Genomic DNA, 21287 nt, shown 5'->3' on the forward strand with positions numbered 1-21287 from the left:
AAAGGGGAGGTCCCCCAAGCCCAATAAAAAAGTGCAAGGCCTTGTGTGGCTGCACTTCCTGCATACCCCAATCCCCAGCTCCTTAAAACTACCTCAAACAATTCAGAACTTTCAATCCCAACTTATTTATAGCCGTTATGTACCTTAAGTACCTTACAGAAAAAAAAAATGGATTTTTACACTTAACACCTCCATGATACACCATTGCCTAGTCGTGGTAGATCTTCGCTCTATTGCTTCAATTGAATTTATGATGAATTATTGAGGAACGGGATTATTTGTTTGAAATACTAGTTAAACATTATTAGACTTATAAGTCATTACCAGGACTCGTAAGTTCATGCATTTGCATGTTTTTTTTGCTACACAGAAAAATATGCCAACTGAGATACAAATCCGTTTCATAACAATAGGAATAATAATATGAAGTTTAATAGTGCATGTTTTTGCATGTTTTGGGTATAAAGGCATATTTAGCCTATAATCGTTTTTTTTAGAGTTTATAGCGTATATTATTTCTTAAAAGAATTGTTTAGAAAAATATTTGAAATGGTTCTTGTTTCTTATTTACTTTCCTGTTTACTGAATGATAGTGTTTTGATTTATTTTTATTTTCGTGTGACTACTTACTTTTCTAGTATTTCCCTATTTAGATTTTATGCGTTTTACTTAGTACCACGGAAACAATTTTATAGTTACCACTACCATCCTCCGCCGTGTATAGTCCCTCGTCAAAACGATACCTGTACAAGTATGTACACCTGTACAATGTTTCTTACCAATCCGCATCTACAATTTTATAGACTGGTACAGTATAGTTTTCTTGCACACGCCAGTCGCCGATGAGTTGTTTAACTGTACGAGCCGTGAAAATGTCAAATAATTAATATTTCATTCCAAATATTTTCATTGTAGGTGCAGGACAATGGTGTACAAAAATTAGACAAAAAATGACTACCTAAATAAAATTAATAAAGATGACAAATCCATATGATTATATGAACTTCACAAGTATTAATTTTATTAATTTTGATTGTTAAATATATAAAAATTAAAAGGAATAAAATACTTTTAAAATTAATGGATATATTCTTATTATTTTAAAATTTACTCATAAATAATTTACATAATGCATATTTTTAGTACATAATTTAAAAATGTAAGGGCATTTAAATGCATATTTTCAAACTTTTTAGTGCATATTTTAATGCATATTTCGCCAATTTTTAGTGTATGAATACATGCTTATTTGTGCTTTTTTTAGTGCATAAACTTACGAGCCCTGGTCATTACCAATGATCAGGACATTTTTGAATTATACTTTCTCTGCTGAAGGATAGTAAAAATTAAAGATTAAAAAAAAAACAAAATATATGAAATCATTAGTCTCTAGTTCAATGGTGAACCACATAATTCTAACACATATATTATGAAAACTCAATCAAGGACCTTCCGGTAAAATGTACCTTTTGTTTTGATAATCATACAGAAAAAAAGTCAAAGAAGACCCACTGGCCACTGCTAATTATCTTACGGTAAACAAAAATCCAACCACAATAAACAATCTTAAATAAATATTAAATATCTATACAAAATAGCAGGTTTTTGGGTAGTGGGTTATACTATGGTACATTTTGCTTCATTACCTTTTTTTTGTTTAGAATTCTTAATCCGAACAAATTTTTATTACCTTAGATAAGTTATGTATATTTTTAATAACTTAAAATACTTAGATTTTTAACGTTATTAAGGAAAAAAAACAAATTAATATAGTTAACTTTCTGTTGGAACCAAGGGGAGCATAAATAAATATAAATAAAGCGCCTTGCTACATATTCTGTTTAAACTTTTAAACATGGTAATTTAGTCAATGACTGATTTTAAATAAATAAGTAGCGTTAGGTACACAAAAGCTAGTAGACACTACATTATTATGTTCAAATAAACTAAATCAACATTATTATTATGAATAAAAACAAAAGAGAAATAACTTGAATTTAAGTATTATAATTAATGTATTCTATCTTTATTTGTTCTTTTATTTATAGTTAAAATATTTTTAATAGTTTGTAAAAATATTTTATAACAAAACAATATTATATAGGATACACCTTAAATTAAAAACCATATATAGAACTTTACAATTTTTAAGTTTGTTCATTTTATGACTACTTGGGTTTAAACTATCAATCACAATTTTATTTTATTTTAATAGAAACAAGTTTTAAATTAATCTTATAATTTTATATTTAAAAAAAAATTATATTAAATAAAAGTACATTGATTTTAAATAATAATGAACATATACATTTTCATATTAAATACCCCAAAAACAGTTGACACAAATTTAATGAATTATTACAAGTTAATTAAAATTATAATTCATCATGTTCAGCATCTGTTACAGGTGCCGAAGGCCTCTCATTGTGCTGTACACAAACAGCTGGTACAACAAAGTCCATAGCGTATTCACAACGATTTGGTTCTGTAGCTGAGAGCAATGCTGGTTCTAAGCCACAATTTAAACGTACCTATTTTTGACATTTAATATAACACATAATATTTATTTTTAAAATGTTAAATACTACTTCAAGTTAATTATTTAGATTAAAATATGCTTACGTGAGTAGATCTTTGAGGACCATTCCAACAGTGTTGTCCTCTATCATATAACATAGTACGGTACTTCGGTTCACCAATCCAACTGTTCCAAGTACCCAATCTTACTTCAGATCCACCATTTTTGGATCGTTGAGTTATCTATGATAATTGAATAAGAAAAATTTATATTTTTAAATTGTAGTAGAAACATTATGACAGTTCAAAAAAAATTCATACTTGATCAAAAAGACATAATTTATACACATATTCACGATCAGAAAGTTCATAGCATTCTCCATCCAAAGCTGCAAATTCATCTTCTGGACCAAAATCTTTATTTAGGGATTCTTGTAAATGAGTTACTTCACGTTGTAAGTCTCTAAATTTCCTATCAGCTTCTTCAAATGCATTACGTGCTTGTTTGGCTTCTAAAATAAAAAGTAAACAAATAAACAATTATTTAAAAATACATACTGAAGTCCGCGGTCAACGGAATAATTGATTTTAGGTAAGACTACTCATTATTTGAAAGTATTACATTACTGTTTAACTCAATAACACAAACAAATATTTAGAATTTACAACATGAACTTGATGTACAGTTAATAATAATACATTTATGTTTTTTATTTTATGTTATTCTGTAAGATTAGAATTGTATTATAAAAACAATGACTTTTGAGGCGAAACTAATTAATTTACAATATAAATGTTGGGCACAGTAAAATTCTATTAACTTTATAATGGGTTGTATCAATAAAATATATTTTAGTAAACATAATTTGAATTTTCGAAATATAATTACATATATATAAAAAATATAAATTTTTTTAAACTTTTACAAGACGTGTAAGAATTTAGTCTAGATATTTATTGAATACAAATTGTTAAAATATAATTATTATTATAATGAATGATGATCAACCATTCAGAAATGTATGGTAAAAACATATGAATAATACATTTTAGTTTAAAATACAATAATTAAGAGGACGTGATACCCGCATGTGTTGTCTCCGTTTTACAAGTGAGTAACATAGCAAATTGTACACTCAGCAGAACACATGTAGCTCCGTTAATTTAAAAATTAAAGTGAGCTGACCTCTTATAAAATCTAAAGGTAAGATTATTATCTAGGCAGCCCCATAAGCTTTTTATTATATTTTTATTTTAACAGGAGTTATAAGTATTTTAAAATTGTAAATATTTTATACATCTTAAAATACTTATAACTCGCGTTAAAATAAAAATATAATAAAAAGCCTATGGGATTGCCTAGATAATAATCTTACCTTTAGATTTTATAAGAGGTCAGTTCACTTTAATTTTTAAATTAACGGAGCTACATGTGTTCTGCTGAGTGTACATTTTGCTATGTTACGCACTTGTAAGACGGAGACAACACATGCAGGTATCACGTCCTCTTAAGCACTTTCAGAATTATGTTAAATAATTTTTAAGTAAATTTCTATAAAATAATTTACTTTAAATTTAGTTCTATCAAGTTAATTTAAAAACAGGTCTACTAAAACCATTGTCGGTAAGTCAGACATATTAGGCTTTTATTGGCTTAGAATGGTTTAGCGTAGTTAGAGTTTTAAGTAATAATTAAATTTAAATTAATGTAATAAATAATAATACATTATAGTTTATTAAACAATAACCTTTAAACATGTATAATTTTAACACTTGCCTTCAACTATAAGTTTTGTTTCTTCATCATACTGTGATTCATCAAGTTCTTCAGATTCTGTATATTTAACTTCCTCTTCCACAGTTTCACTTTCATCTTCATCTTGATCTTCTCCTTCTTCAAGTTGTTTATCATTTTCTAAGTCATCAGCTGGGTGCTCAGTTTCTTTTACATCCACATTTTCAGCAAGTATTAATTGCTTTAAACGACTCCAACCATTTAACATGAAATCTTCTAAACTAATCTCTTTTTTGTTTTCCATAAAATACTGAAAACAGTTAATAAAGGTTTAAATGAACAATTAAGATAAATAAATGAAACAATTTAGTATTGTATAGTGTATACATTACTGTTTTATCTATACCCTGTCTCAAAAGAGAATAATCAGTCTGCTGACCGATTTACATCAGCACATTTCCATCAACTTCCAGATTTAAGCGAGATGTGGTTCTTGACACGCCAATCGTATTATTTACGATGCGCAAAAAGTAGTTGTTCTCTTTTGAGGCAGAGTATAAGTGTTAAAATATATTATTTTTTATATCATGCAAGTATAATCAACATATAACATTATTTAAAAATGTATTCAGAATATAAATAAAAGGGTTAATTAGAATCTTAACCAAATAAAATAAGCATCAATAATGAGATATAATGGATTTGGTTGTATCTCCACATAGAGGAGTTAGTTAATTAAAAATTTATTTGGAGATATATTATTTTTATTATGACTTATCCTTTTTCCAGATGATAATTTAGACAGGCCATTTTTAAAATACCTTATTACTTAAAAATAAAATTACAAAGAACAGCAAAAAAAGTAAAATATAAACCAGCATCTACAACAATATCTTAACCATTGCTGTATGGCTTTTGTAATATTTACATTTTTAAAATAATAAAAGAACTTACATCTTTTTCATCTTGTGAAACTGCACCATCATTATTCTGATCAAAAGTAGAGTATGCATCTACTTCTTCTTCTTCAATTCTACATATAATATTTAAAATGTAATTATTTTTCAAATATTGTATAATTCAAATTAAAAATTATACTTGTTATTTCTATTTGTATCAATATGATTAAAAATTTCAAAAGCTTCATTTTGGTCTCTTAGTTTTTCTTTTTCATTTTCTTGTCTTTTTTTTTCATCATTCATTATTTTATATTTTTCTAATGCAGACTTCTCAATTTCTTCGGCTGTTTCTTTAGCATATAATGTATTATTTTTGGCGAGTTCTGCATCTCTCTGTACTTCAAAAAGTTCAGTGATTCTGTTCTATTAAGAAAAAAAATGATTAAGTAACGGGTTTTATGTTAACTACTATGTAGTATTAACAAGTTTGGCCATTAGATATTAGGTATTATAAAACATTTTTTTAATGATAAAATTAATTTACTTGTTTTTCCAGTCTAAGTTCCTTTCCTTTAGCAATTAATTGAGCACGTATTTCATGACCGGCCATAAATATTTTTTGTACTCTTTCTGCCTCTTCTCTTGCTGCTCGGCCAAGTTCTTCACACGTGTTATCGCATGTACCTTTCATTAAACTATTTGCCCATTCATCCGAGCCATCACAACAATCTATATCGAAAAAATATTTAGTTTTAATAATATTTTTAAGGAAAGTTTAAATTGTATAAATGTTATATCAGTTCACATTATTACAATAATGAATGTCTGTAGTTAAGAATAAATAAAAAATGTATATTTTATTGAGCTCAACGGCGGTATATCATCAGATTCTGTGTATACCGTTGGTCTTAAATCGGAGCTTATTCTAAAGCGCAGTTAGGCATATTTTGCGTATTTGGAAGAGCTAGATGTGAATTTGATAATACAGTTTTTAATTGGTTTTTTATAAATTGTTGTTATATTAATAATATAAGACAGTAAATAGTAGTTCAAATGAGGCGCCCACATCAAATTTTGGGCTCCTGTACTAAATATTTTTGTGGGCCCAATACAAAATGTCCAATAAAATACAACCCATTACAAGCGATACGGGTGTCCCATACACTATTTCTAGATAATCAATGGTGTTAATCCACATAACTAAATTACTTGATATATTTTAATAAACATATTTATTACATAAAATATTAATTAATATAAAATATTATATATTCCTATTAAAATTTCAAAAATTACAATTTCATTCTAAGAGCCCCTAAAATAGCCGGATAACTGTATTACAAGTCCTACAGCCCCCTTCCCTTTCTGGGTGCCTAGTTCAAACTATTCAAAGTGTTAAAATAATGGTTTTGGATCACGTTAAATATACTGAGTCAGTTGTAGAGAAATTGTATTCGAAGATGAACTTACAATTACTGATAGAAAAACAATAAAAAGTATAAAATTAATTAAATTCAAATTATTTTCAAGAAAAACGGTAATCCTGTAAGCATAATTTGTATGTCACGAAAAAATAGATCTATAAGTGTTAAATGCCAAGACATAGTAGAAACTTTGCCTAATTTTTAGCAAGAACATAAAAATATCGATGAATATTTTGTTACTACAAAATTTGTTAAACAAAATGTGGTGTTGATAAAAATTCTTAGAATAAGCCTTTTCTTAAATATTAGCTTATTTTATAATATATCAATGTTTTGATTAAATTATTACACTTTATATCATATAATACATTGTAGAAATAATGTGTTAAAGTGTTGTTTAAGTAAAAAAGTGTTACATTTTTGAAATGTGTACAAACTTTATTATAATTAATAATAATCATACCACAAATTCCATCATTTACTCGAGATGATGGTATGACAAGTGACGTGTGACCAGCATTGGCACAATGGAATGTGCCATTAGGACAAGCTGATGTACCCGGTTCGTCACTAGCGTCTGGGCAGTCACAGTAATCATCATTTACAAATGAAAAAGGAATTATATAACTTCCATCAAAACATGAAAAATCCTTGTCGGGTACATAAAGTGAAGCTCCTAAAGAAAATAAATAGTAATTTCATTGAATGTTGTTCTTATTAGTTAAGAATTAGTCTTAAAAAGTATCAAATATTATGATAATATGTAAGTAGCCTTACGTTCGAATGCGATACCCCTAGGCTTCACTATACTTGTACAATTAATTACTGTGAATAAACCACAAAAAATAGTAATAATTAAATAAAAGTTTTCCATTTCAGTCATATTAAAAGCTAACGACGATTAATAAATCATATAAGTCATAACAAAATTAATTCATAAATTAGCAACAACAATACTATCTGACATCTGCTGTCGAGTGTCGGCGTGACGGCGTCAGGCACTAGAGAGTTATCACTAATATTAATCTCTTATCACCGTCGAGCATTGATAACAGCATTTTGTTCTGAGATAACCGCGGATGGATCTTCGCAGGAAAAAATTTTTTTGTGTCCGTATATAATATTGCATACATTTAGCCCCTTTTTTGCGGTTTTCAAAATGTGATAACATTGATAAACCGATAACATCATTTTCATTATAAATGATAAATTATAATATTATATTTTATTTTATTAATTATAATTAAAATAGTTAAATACATTAGTAGTTAATAAGTTATTAAAAAACACAATATCGTAATTTACAATTTAAAAATACACAATTCATTGAGAATACAGTATAAATGTAAAAAATAATGTTATTAAAATAACGTAACTATCCAACTAACATAATATTTTTACATTATAAATTATAATTAAAATAGTTAAATACATTAATAGTTAATAAATTTCATAAAACACAATTTAAAAAAAAACACAATATTCTTTATTCACTTACGATCGTCATTTAAAAGATACAATGCAACAATATATTAATGAATTCATTTTCTTTTAGCGCTATAAGAATGATCGTCATATGAATGAACATTTAAAACACTTGTATTATTTAGTAAGGATTTTCTTATTATATTACCTTCACTCGACGACAATTGATGAAATTCAAGTTTATTTCTTTTTATTTTTAGTAAAGAAACGAGGTTGTTTTTCAATATTTTTTTTTATTTTAATTGTATTTATATCTTCAGTTTGCATAGGTTTTGATTCGTTTGTAAGTATAGATACTATACTACTATCTATACTGATTTCTATTCAAAGGGTATTAAATTATGTTCAAGATTCATAATAATTATAATAATATACTTTCTTTATTATAATAGCTTGATTATTATATTTGTTAAATAATATTATTATTACCATACATAAAAAATAATTTTATTATAATATCTATAAAATAATATTATGTTAGTTGAATAGTTATGTTATTTTAATAACATTATTTTTATAACAATATTTGTGTACTGTAAAAATAATAATATCATTACACAATTGCTATCTGGGTATAGTTCGAATTTTGAGAATATTTATCAAATTTAAAATTTCATTATATAATTTAACTTTTATTGCTAAAGATTGAAAATTTAAAATAATGTTCTACGTAAATAGGTTGTACATTTATACTGTATTCTCAATGAATTGTGTATTTTTAAATTTTAAATTACGATGTTGTGTTTTTTAATAACTTATTAACTACATTTAACTATTTTAATTATAATTTATAATGAAAATTATGTTATCGGTTTATCAATGTTATCACATTTTGATAACTGCAAAAAAGGGGCTAAATGTAGGCAATATTATATACGGACACAAACATTTTTTTCCTGCGAAGATCCATTCGTGACTTGACTATCTTAGTCCGTGGTGATAACAATTATAATTGTTATTATCAAACAAAAACTTAAAAATACAATTTAATTCATGCTATATATATGTTATACGTAGTATGTACTATTTATTTTATTTTCATATAGTTCGTGAATCGTGGCGGACCTGTAACCTGTATCATGAATTAAAATATTATTATAATAGTAAGTAAAGTTCATATAGACACAAACAATATGAGATAAATACTTACCTATATAATCTATTAGGTATTCCAGTATTATCTTACAGAATTCTTCAATTCTCTATAAATAGAATAGATAGGTAATTACTTAAGATTTTCATAGTTATGTATTACCTAGGTTATAAAGTAGTGAACCCAAATTCAAGATACCGACCAAAACAATTTTCAGAATAAAACATAGTATTACCTATCTATATTTTAGGTATGGTAACAGAATTTAGCACAACTAATACCACGCGTAGTTATTAAAATATTTAAAATAATCAAGTTGATTTCGTTGTTGTTGGTGTCACTACCTGTATAGTAGATATCGTTTTGTTTCGTTGAAGTGTTCGAGTTTATCGTTTTGTTTTAAATAAGTACTTAAGTATTTAAGTATTTATAAAAAGTAAAAACTATGGTGCACGGTAGGTGCAAAACGATGTGTTATAAAACCCCGTTCACCGAATAGAATGCAACTTAAAAATACTTCAGGGTGCAAGAAAAAATTTGAGTTATCAAGGATTTCAAGTTGTTGAGGTCCGAATTAATTATACAACCGTATCTGTAGGTGCCTTTTTTACCGTTCAAAAACCTCTAGATGCTAGTGCAATAGACTGATTTAAATGTTGTCATACGATAAGAATTCATCAACCTTTTAACTCAGAGTTTCTCGAAGTGTGGGTCGCGACTCACTAGTGGGTCGTCGGTCAATTTTTGGTGAGTCTCGAACATTTTTTTGAAGCATATAGATTCCAAAAAATGTATGATAGGTACCTCATTATTAAAAGTGACATTTTAATTATATTAACTATATTTTTATTTATATTAATTATTAACTTATAAAATACTAAGTATCTAATAAAAATGTATACATATTTATATAAAACAAATTTTGTTTTTTACTACTTATTGAAAAGTGAAACAATGTGGTTCACGAAAGATTTTTCGGGGGAAATTTGGGTCTCGGTCCTACAAAGATTGAGAACCACTAACTCACTAAATTAACTAGAGTATTTAAGGAAATATTAACGTTTACAACTTAATATTTAGATAACCTAACCTAAATACAACTGAAAATAATATTTTCTTTTTTTGAATAGTTTTGATTTTTAGACTTGTTAAATAAAATATAAAAAAAATATTTCTCTTACATGTAATTTTGATAATAACAGTTAATCGATTCATACATAGGTAATCACAACAATAATCGGACATAGAAAAGCACAAATAGGTAGGTACTAGGTACATAAACACATATCTTCCATTTACAATTTACTTATTAGGTTAAAACAACAAATATAGGGAGCTTCAACTGCTTTAATCTTAAAACTTTATAATAATTGATAGCCAATTTAAATTAGGTATCTTTAATAACACTTTTTTAAGATTATAGGTACGTAATCTTATTATGATTTCGTGGGTCTCACGACTTAAATTCTTATCAGATAGCATAATATAATACCGTGCACAAGCTATTCAGAGTTGAGTATGAATATTTTATAATTATTATAATAAAGATATTTTAAACTAGGTTTAATATAATATAATATTATGATGCTTATATTAAATCTGTTGTATGTATTCATTGTCCCTTCATTGTTAAAGATTATAGTGAGGTACCTATATAAATATAAAATTAATAATATTTGTTGATTAACGACCAAAAATACATAGCCATTTCAAAAATAGTCTTAAAATAAGAAAAAATATATGTTTACCATTTGGCCAAAAAGAAACCTCCAAGTGAATAGAGATATAGGACCACCGGGGGGTCAGAAAGTAATAATAAAAATAAAGTATGATAAATTACATGCAACCGAGGCAAGTTGTGGGTTATAGTGAATCTACTAGTGTGTTGGAAACAGGCTTTGGAGCAATAGAAAACACTTCAATTCATCACGCTGACAGTGTAGTCGCCGGCATAAGCCCTTGTCAGCCAGGAGTTTTTAAACCGTCAACTCTTTTCGCCAAGACAGCCTAATATCTTAACCGTTGAATTAATGGTTTCCGTGGCAGTGAAAAACAGAAGAAAAAACGATACATTTTATTATAAACCAAGTAAGTAATTCAAACAAATAATTATGCGGTCAACCTGATTGTGGTTTTTTTCCGTTCACTTTTATGATGTCTAAAGTCTAAAGAAGGGCTAAAAATACAAGATAACGTTGATTCATGAATCATGGTTTATTGTTAATACTTTGAACTTATTTACTTATCTATTTATCATAACCCCAGCAGTAAGGTTTGTTTTTGATTAGTTATCGACATGAAACATTGTCTGTGGCTTGTGCAGTGTTGTTGTTATCCCATCATGATTAACAAAATATTTATATTTGATATTATGGGGATAAAATCCGTCGACTGAGAGGTCTCTTCATCTTATTTATTCATGACTCATTCAACCTTATTATATATGTCAGTTGTGCTTATTGTTCATACATAATATGTACCTACGACTTACCAGATTTGTATTATAAAAATAAAACATATAGGCATATCGAATAAAATCAAAAAAACTAAGCGTAAACAGTTTAAGGTTTTACTATACCTATAGAATGAAAAAGATTATCTATATTATCTTATGGGTTTCTGTAAGTACAGTGAGTACCTTTTAAATTTCTTTTCGATTTGTCCATAAATATTTAAATTTTAAAAGGTTATCAATTCATCATCATCTATTCGAAATAGACAAGTACTTACTAGGTGCCTAGATCCATTTATTTTTAGAATTCATAAAATATAGTTACAGTATTTAGTACACGTATTTCGTATATATACTTATGCAGTATACATATAGTATACTTATATAGTAGATAAGTACCTACAATGGTTGGTACATGCACTTATTATACTAGCTGATAATAGTCGATGATGTCTCATTATCTGAGTGATCTGACATTTATAATGTTACAAATATGATTATAGATAATATTTTGAATGTTTTGCTGCTGTAGTTTAATTTCCATCGTCTAGACGCGTCTACTAGCTGTCATTTCAATCACAAATATTAACTTAAATATATAATTACGTGTTTTGCTCGATTTTGAATAGTATAGGTACACGTACTACGTAGTATCAACTTTTATTTCATCTTATGGTTGGTGAAGTTAAAAATATTGGCTTAAAAGATTTGAATGCGTTCTTCATTCGAAAAATGAGAGCAAATAAACTTAATATAATATGGGATTTGCATAAATATTAAATTATTTTAGAAATTTTTTTATAAAAACAAAAAAATATTTAGTTATTCTATTAAAATAATTTCGAAGAAACAGAAGAAAATGATTTAAATATCGTAGTTAGATATAAACTTTTGTAATCAAATTATTATAAAAGAATAAACTTAGTAAACAGGGAAACTTGGTTTTGAAAAGCGTAAAAATGATTAAATTTTGTGTATGCATAATTATAAAAATTGTATTTATAAATTACACCAAAACAATTATTATTATTTTTTTTTGTAAAAGATTAATGAATAGGCTAATGATAAAAAAATATAGCGTGCTAAATGCCTGGTTTCAAAATTATTAATACAACGCAATAAACAATGCTATAATCCCACGTACAATGTATTTGCAACACTTATGAGTTTCAACTAGGTATGGACAATAATTAAATACCTCACTATCAACAATGTAAATATGTAGGTATAGCTACTAGTAACCAACAAGTAACAAACTAACGTTGATATAAGAGGCCAAATTGTTTCAAAATCTAAAAGTAGGTAAATAGCCTGTACAATGGATAATATTATAAACTGATATATCAATTGTAAAATGTGATTATTACAATATAATATATAAATTAGGATTTAGATCGGTTGTGGGTAATCTTATAAGTTAACAGTGTTATTATTTTAGGTTTATTATGAATATTGTGCATTAATGCATCATCCATAAGATAACCATAACATTAAAATAAAAACGAATTAATTCAGAATAAAATAACATTTAATGAACATCAAATTACGATTAGTTAGGTAGGTAACATTAACTTATATGAATAAATATTTGTATGTATATATATAAAAGAAAAGATTAAAATAGGAAAAACTTAACAAAATTTTATAGATAACTATACATGTTTCATGATGATAAAATGTATGAAATGGTGTATACAACAAGAATAAAATAAACAATAAATATAATTATTCAACTCTACAAATATTTAAATTTGTTCACAAACAGTGTACTTTACTAATTTATTTACAAAAATAAAAATTTTTTGAAAAATTAATGTTTGTCTATTATTTTTATAACTTAGTGCCAATTAAAAAAAAAATTCACCATTACTTAAATTTAATATTTCCTTAATAATTATAGGTTATTAGTTAATGTATGATCAATATTGTTATAACAGATCATAATATTTGCTTAACTGTATAATAATTATCAAGTATAGATACGTACATAAATATTTTTATTTTTATTTATTTTACAATGTTTAAATAACTGCGTAAAGCATAATTATAAGTATAAACGTTCATTTTGCAGATTAGTACATAATTTATTTTACACATTTTTAATTATGTATATTGTTATCTTATAATTAAATTAAAACATATGCAAAAACAATGTTAAGTTTATATTTTATCTATACAGTTAAAAAATCATATAATATATGTATAAGAATTAAAAATTATGGCTGAAACTCTGAAGTATACCTAAACTCAATTTTTGGTGGTGTAAATTATTCGTTTTACAATTATATACCTATATTCAATTATATATTCATTAACTATTATGTGCATGCAATTATACCACCCAACAGTCAGTATGAATAACAAAATATATGAATAAATATCATGTTTTTATATAACTGTTTTAAGATGTCAAAATATGTAGTAGGTATATAAATATTGACCAATAAGCTGCATTGTTGTTCTCATAAATTATTTTTGGTAACTGTTTAAAAGTGATATTTTGTATGTAAGAAGGTAGGCTGGGCTAGGAGAATTTTATAATAATAAAAAAAAATGTATACAACCAATCTTTTAGGGTAATGAACTCTTGTATATATTATTTAAATGTTAAAATTGTTATATTTTATTACCTTGATGAGTTGAAGTAAAAAAAAATAAATCTTTTAATAACTGATGGGTATTATTCATTATTTGTTATTTTTTTTATATATATTCCACGTATTTAAAATGTGCTATTGGGTTATATAGGTAAACTTATATGCACTGAAGCCATCCAGTTATTTAAATACTCGAATAAGATATTATGTACAAAGCAATGTGTAGAATTCAATATTCATATTATAAAATATTCCGTTTTTTGACTCAATAATATTTGGTAATTTAATATTTGATAGAATTACTAGTTCTACTATTATTTTATAGTTAAATTGGCATTATATGCAATACAATATATATATATATATATATTATAATGAAGGTGACTTATTGCCTATTGATTTCAAATATGTTATAAAACTTATTATAGTAGAATATTTGGCGGCTGAAGATCATTGATAGAAGCTTATGTAAAAAGTTGGAAATATAATTTAATTAATATTAAATGCTAATTTCATGATTCTTTTTTATAAATTGACCGATGAAGATAAATTCCTAGTTTAGGTATTATTTCCAAATTTATAACCATGGACATTTTATTCAAAAATTATATCTATTATTTTGTTGTCACTTATTGCAATACATAGAGAAATTTTAGTATAAAAATTAATGAACAGATTTATTTTATTTTTTCTGTATAGTTTCTCAAATTACTTAGCAAAAAAAAAAAATCATTTAAGTTTTTTATTTCTGTAACATAGAGGGTATAAACTGTACAAACATACAGTATAAAATGAATTTAGGTACTCGTGTGTTATGTGGCCCTGTCTCTGACCACCGACTTAATTTAATTACATTTTAAATTTTAATATTATTCCCCTACAACCATAATATTAAAAATTATGATTTAAAAATTAATTAATAATTATATTTACAAAATATTATTATTGTGAGGAAAATGTCAAGAAAAAAACAGTCTGTTTAAATAAAATGAATATGGTTCCATAAGTTATAAATATATTTATAGCCAAACATAACCGAGTTTTTTTTGTGAATTTGTTTCAAAAACCAATTTTGATATTTTCTGACATTAAATTATTATCTATATTTATATATATATATATGTATATTATATAATAATATACAGTTGAAATATAGATTTCGTTGATAATGATTTTTCTAACTTTGGGTTAATAAGGGTACTAATAGAGCATCATTGCATCAATTAGTTGAAATAACTATTACTGTTGGAAGACAAAATATTGTTTGAAGTGTACAATTATTTTTATCTTTGTAGGAGTTTCTGTGTAAAACAGAATGAATAGAACAACATTTAGTTTTTATTTTTAAAAATTACACTAAACAAAATTTAAAAAATAAATATTTGGGAAAACACATCATGCCTATATTGTTGGGTACTTTTTTTCAAAAATGTATGTAGGTACTTTTAAATCTTATATAGATTTATAATGTAAACAATGGTTTGAATATACAGTTATTGCACCGCTGAAAATATAATATAGGTATGATTATATATTATTATGTAGCAATACATATAATTGTACAACTTAAAAGTTTTAATTTTTTTTTTAGTATTTTACAGTTCAAAATTTATTTATAATATTATATTACAATATGTAAATCACGTGCTAATAAATAACACCAAGCCAACGCTGAGGAATGATAGTGAAGATTTCAAGCTGAGCTTCGAACCTTTTTGCATAGCCGCTGGATGCTCTCCTGAAATCAAAAAAATTTAAAAAAAAAGTTATTATATATACAAGTATAAAAGAAAATTCAATACAAATTCTAAATAGTACAAAAATAAGTTTGTAGGTATACAACATAATTAAGGTTCACTCTAACGCATGGCTTACGGTCGTTCTTGGTAGAACACGAACAACCACAGGTGTCACAGAAAGAACACTGCAGGATACCATTGAAAATATAATATGGAAAAGGATATGTGGTTCAGCACTTGAGAATTAAATGAGAATTACAGAAGGGAATGAGAGTGGCACCAGTCAATTATTTCATAGAAGGTCAGAGAATACAATGGCAAAAAGGACGCAGCAATTTATAATACTAGTTATGGATTGGAAGCTGGAATGAAAAATATTACGATCTACCATCGAAAAAGGTGCATCGATGTCATAGAAAAATATCTAAAATGAGTGCAGTATTGGAAAGATATATAATAGTAAGTTGTACAAGACTGAGAGAAATGTAGTGAATCAGTAATGGTTGGAGCTTAGTTGTAGCCGAAAGAAGATAATTATGGAGAATTCGTTTATATTATTGACCTATACGTTTTTTTTAAATCTTAAAATAAAAGTCAGTAAGTTTTGAATAATTTTATTTCATATTATGGTTAGCATAATTTATTAAATATAGTAAGTACCTAATGCGAAAAGAAATTATATTTTAACAAAAGGTATACATAAAAATTACTTAATAATATTTTGAATGTAAAAACTAAAAACGTATATATTGAAATATTTTTTGAAGGAAGAAAATATTATAAAAGGCATACAACGTAAGAAAAAGTTTAATTAATTAGTATTATTATTGTACATTTCAAAATTGAAACTCTATTGTCTCCTATTAATTGATATAATAAAATTCATTTATTGTACGATTGTATAGAGGCGATCAAAAGATTTTTGTTGAATTTAAATATTGTCATAAATAATTAAAATATTGTTAATCATGATTATGTATTATTTTCATGAACTATAATATAACTCACAATATATTAATACACATTGCATAATATTAAATAATGTGTGGTACTATTAACTACAATTTTTCAATGAGGTATTCTCAATTTTGTTACAAGTGATGATATAATATACGAGTATTAGGTTTTATGAAGGATATGGATTAAAACTCAAAGCTCTCAGTTTATAACACTTTTCGTATTGCTATAGGCCAAAAATAAAATATTTTGCCTCAATATATTATATTTTTTACATTATATATTATATTTTTAATTTTGGTTAATATGATGTATGACCATAAAAATTAATATTTGCATAATACCTCAGTTTTCATTTTTAATCAATTTAAATTGTGAATTATAAATTTGGAATTATAATCAGGCATGGTAACCATGAAATGCCAAACTTGTATCGTAAATAATAAATATCATTTTAAAATAATATTATTTCTTTTTTTTATACAGTGATGGTTTGCGAATACATATATGTGAAAAAAAAAAATAATAACCATTCTTAATGATTAGAATACTTTATTTTGTTGTTTTTTTTGCGGTAAATAAAACCGATGAAATAGAAATTGGATTACCTTCTTATAAAGTCATTTATTTTTATTACAATTCATCCGAAATGGAGTTTCTAATAATCTATAACAACTGAGTCTATAACTGGGTAATGGACTGATTAAGAAAACTTTACTGGGGCGTAAAACTAAAACAATCAGTCCGTTGTTGAGATATTTTAAATCTGTAAAATTTCCGTTTTTTTTTTAACATCGTTTGTAGTAGAATATGTGCACACTGACATTCAGTTGTCACGTTATTGTCGTCACACATTGAATTCGATTACCAAAAACAGCATGGTACATCGTTTACCTACACACCGATGTACCGAAATTGCCTATACAACGCGCCGGCGAATGAACATAAATTATATTTTTATTAAAAAATATCGAGATCAATAGTTGACTTACCGCTATAATTTATTTAACCAGTATAACTTAATGGATAACCTTAATCTTCAATTTAACGTGTGCATTTGTAGACTACGGACAATTATTTTACGTGGACAGTAGTTATTCTGTCGTTGTAATAATATAATGTGTATACTATGTTGACATAGATATTGTAATACACAGATACTATAGTATAGTATAGTATAGTTCCTATACTATGTATACTATATTTCCGATGTAATCTCAAACTCAAAAAACTGGAGCTCAAGTACGTCATATGCCTTCATTATAAAATATTATGCTGCAATGTTGTGTATGGATTTAATCTCAAATATACAAATATATAATAATATCACCACACCTTTATTAGTTTGTTATGGTTAGGTTAGGTATTTGTTTCATTTATTCATAGACGTCATGCTCTAATTTTAACTCAGGATCAGTTAACCTTTATATTTTGAACGTTTATGCAATTTGTAACGATAATGATAGAAAGTAAATTTTTTTATATAGGGATGCAAATATTTTTTTGTGTACATGTTATGTTTATGTTGATATGTTTTTGTATTTTGAATGGGTATAATTATAAGTCTCACAAGTCACAGTTTTATAAGCTATTAAAAAAAAACTTTTTGACTACATATTTTATAGACATTTTACTGAAAATGTAAAATTTGAAAACGAGATTATATAATTTAAGGAATATACGACAAGTATGACATTTTAAAAGTAATTTTCAAGAAGTTTCTATAACCCAAGTATAGGTAAGAAACCATAAACGTATAACTGTAGTATATAACTTTAGTACATTGTACAGTTGTACATAGTTATTTATTATAATAATTGATTGACATTGATACAATCTTAATGTTAAAATTGTTCGTGTATTGTTATTGCAATATTGTTGTTTTTAGTTATTGAACTGTTGAATGATGATTAAATTACAATAATTACCATTAAGAACGTGTACAACGACGGTGTGAGGATTTGCGTTGCTTGGGTGACACGTGTATTTTCCCGAATCCGTGCTGGTCGCTCTTTGCACGAGCAAATAACTGGTGGTTACTTCGCCTTTCTCCGTGATCACACTCACCCCGCCTCTAGCTGAGTCGTAATTTATTTCCTGAAATTAAGCCAGGGATTAATGGAAGACAATCACGATAAGCTCACCGCGATAGTGTTCATATTATATGGTATATAACACATCACAATATATTTTAATATGGATTTATTATTATTTATTATACTGAATATAGAGTGTATTTTAAACGAACTACTTAAGCACTGAATATGAAATAAGTTGACACGGAAACATTTTTCTCGTTGCACTAACACAGTAGTGGAAAAAATACGTTCCCACTGATACTTGTTAAGTATTTGTTATACCTTTTAAATACCTATAAAAATATTCTTTAACTAATGTATATCATAATAAGACGTTTAGTAATTATTAATTTTATACTAGTACTGCCCATACAACTACTTATATAATAATTATTATACACATGACATGTACTAAACACACCGTGTTGTATATTCTCATAACTCGTAAATAATATCATTAGATTGTTTTATGTGACGTAATTTTATATAATATGTATACACCGGCGTACGGAGTATATTAAAATATATATGCGTATAAAATATATACGTCGTAACGTACAGCGACGAAATGAGAAAGTTCACCGCGTTACAGTGGAGAATATTTTGTAAATAAACATAACATTTAACAATACGTATCGTGAGACTATATAATATAACATTGAGATGATATCTCCGCTGCAGCGAGTATAATATTATTAAGCGCGTCCCGAGTGTCATCCGCCCCGCGGGCATGCGAATAGATACTGTCGTATATAACATTATTATAATGTAAGTATAATATTATTATACGGTTGAAGTTTAAAAATAACTATTTCGAAGCATATAACAGCTGAAATAACTATTTCGTTATCGCGCAGACACGCGCGTTTTCAAATATTATACGGCAAACGCAAACCGCGTAATCGTTTCGCCGTCGCCAATACACACATCCACAGTCGTTAAATAGGGCGGCGGCGGCGGCACCGTGGTATATGGTATATGGTATAATGCGGTATATCGCGTGTGCCAGTACCGCGCGCTCATCGCGTATTTAACACGCGTGTACACACGTATAATATGCGCGTACAATAATCGTACGACGTTATGCGACGGGGTCGGGTGGGCGGGCACGGAGTGTACGTGATAGTACGTGTGTGGTACACGCTGGGGGAAAGTACATCGTATAGTAATAATAATAATAATAATAATAATAATAATACATATATATATAACACGAGCTGCAATAGGTGTACGTGTTACATACACTTATATATATGTAACGCGGCCGCGCGTATATCCTGTACGTGCGTACACCTAATATCCACTTAATACGTTTACGATTATTTCGGCGCATGCGCGCGTGTGTGTATTAGTCAGATACACTACATGGTAGTCGTCGTCGTCGTCGTCGTTGTCGCGCCACTCTGTGTGCGACGAGCGGGCGGGTCGGGCAGACGAGGAGACGGTCGCGCGCGATATCTAACGCGAGTGTGTACGTACGAAGGTCGTTAAGCTCGGCAGAGGCGGCGGCGGCGGTGGCGGGCCATCACGGATGATTAGTCTCCGGACGTTGGGGATATAAAACGTATACCTACACGCCGCTCGCACACACAAGTATAGTGTACGTATTACATGTGGTATTGGTTAACGCGTCGTCTCGAGGCTGTTAGGAGAGGTTATTATATGCATTTTATAGTATAGCAGTGCCGGTATATGATGTATGTATAAAAAGAAAAAGGTATCTTGACGATAAACCCGCATTTTGTGACCTGATATATATAATATCTGACACCACGTGGACCGACACCGCCGCTATATTGCTGCACCTAAATATATAGTAGGTACATATTTTAATATCATACAATATATAAATATATATATATATAGATACCTATTATATTGTATATGGACCTATAATACTGTTTCTATATACCTGTCTCCGTTCCCGCTTGTATATAAATGTACAGTTTATATACATTAAACGCGTAAATAATATAATATACTTTAACCCTGCAATAGTACCGACTGTGTATAATAATATCATAATATAAATAATATCGATACCACCGTGGTAGTATATGCTCGACGGGCTGGAGATTGATGATGGTTTGACAGAACTAGGATGGGGTAAGTTCGGTGGTAGGAGTTGAGTGGATGGTCGTGAATATATATTATTATTATTTATTATTATATAGTTTTGGTGGGTCTCCGCGAGTGGCAATGCAAAATCACACACAACGGTGTCGGTTGTGTTGGTAATGGTGGTGGTGGGTCGTCGTCATCGTACTTTCTCGTGCCTGGTCTGCGTGACGACGTATAAGGCGACCCCCAC

The 21287-nt window shown here is 27.4% G+C and overlaps 2 protein-coding genes across 2 annotated transcripts in view; both read right to left on the reverse strand.

The window, feature by feature from the left end:
* Positions 1-2289: 2289 nt before the first annotated feature.
* Positions 2290-7567, reverse strand: LOC111041752 (glucosidase 2 subunit beta-like). The gene is made up of 9 exons (XM_022326152.1): positions 7353-7567; positions 7039-7251; positions 5696-5880; positions 5351-5574; positions 5207-5285; positions 4295-4562; positions 2839-3029; positions 2623-2760; positions 2290-2531 (listed from the first exon to the last, which is right to left on the reverse strand). Exons 1-9 carry the CDS (start codon positions 7456-7458, stop codon positions 2376-2378), a joined length of 1560 nt encoding a protein of 519 aa, XP_022181844.1. The 5' UTR covers positions 7459-7567; the 3' UTR covers positions 2290-2375.
* Positions 7568-15570: 8003 nt separating this feature from the next.
* Positions 15571-21287, reverse strand: part of LOC111041747 (zwei Ig domain protein zig-8-like) — a 251929-nt gene continuing 246212 nt past the window's right edge. The window contains exons 5-6 of the mRNA XM_022326143.1: positions 18827-18995; positions 15571-15940 (exon numbers count right to left, since the gene is read on the reverse strand). Of these exons, the coding sequence (XP_022181835.1) occupies positions 15843-15940; positions 18827-18995 (267 nt within the window). The 3' untranslated portion in view covers positions 15571-15842. The remainder of the gene's footprint in view (positions 15941-18826; positions 18996-21287) is intronic.

The sequence above is a fragment of the Myzus persicae genome, unplaced genomic scaffold, assembly GCF_001856785.1.
Source record: "Myzus persicae strain clone G006 unplaced genomic scaffold, MPER_G0061.0, whole genome shotgun sequence".
NCBI lineage: Eukaryota > Metazoa > Arthropoda > Insecta > Hemiptera > Aphididae > Myzus > Myzus persicae.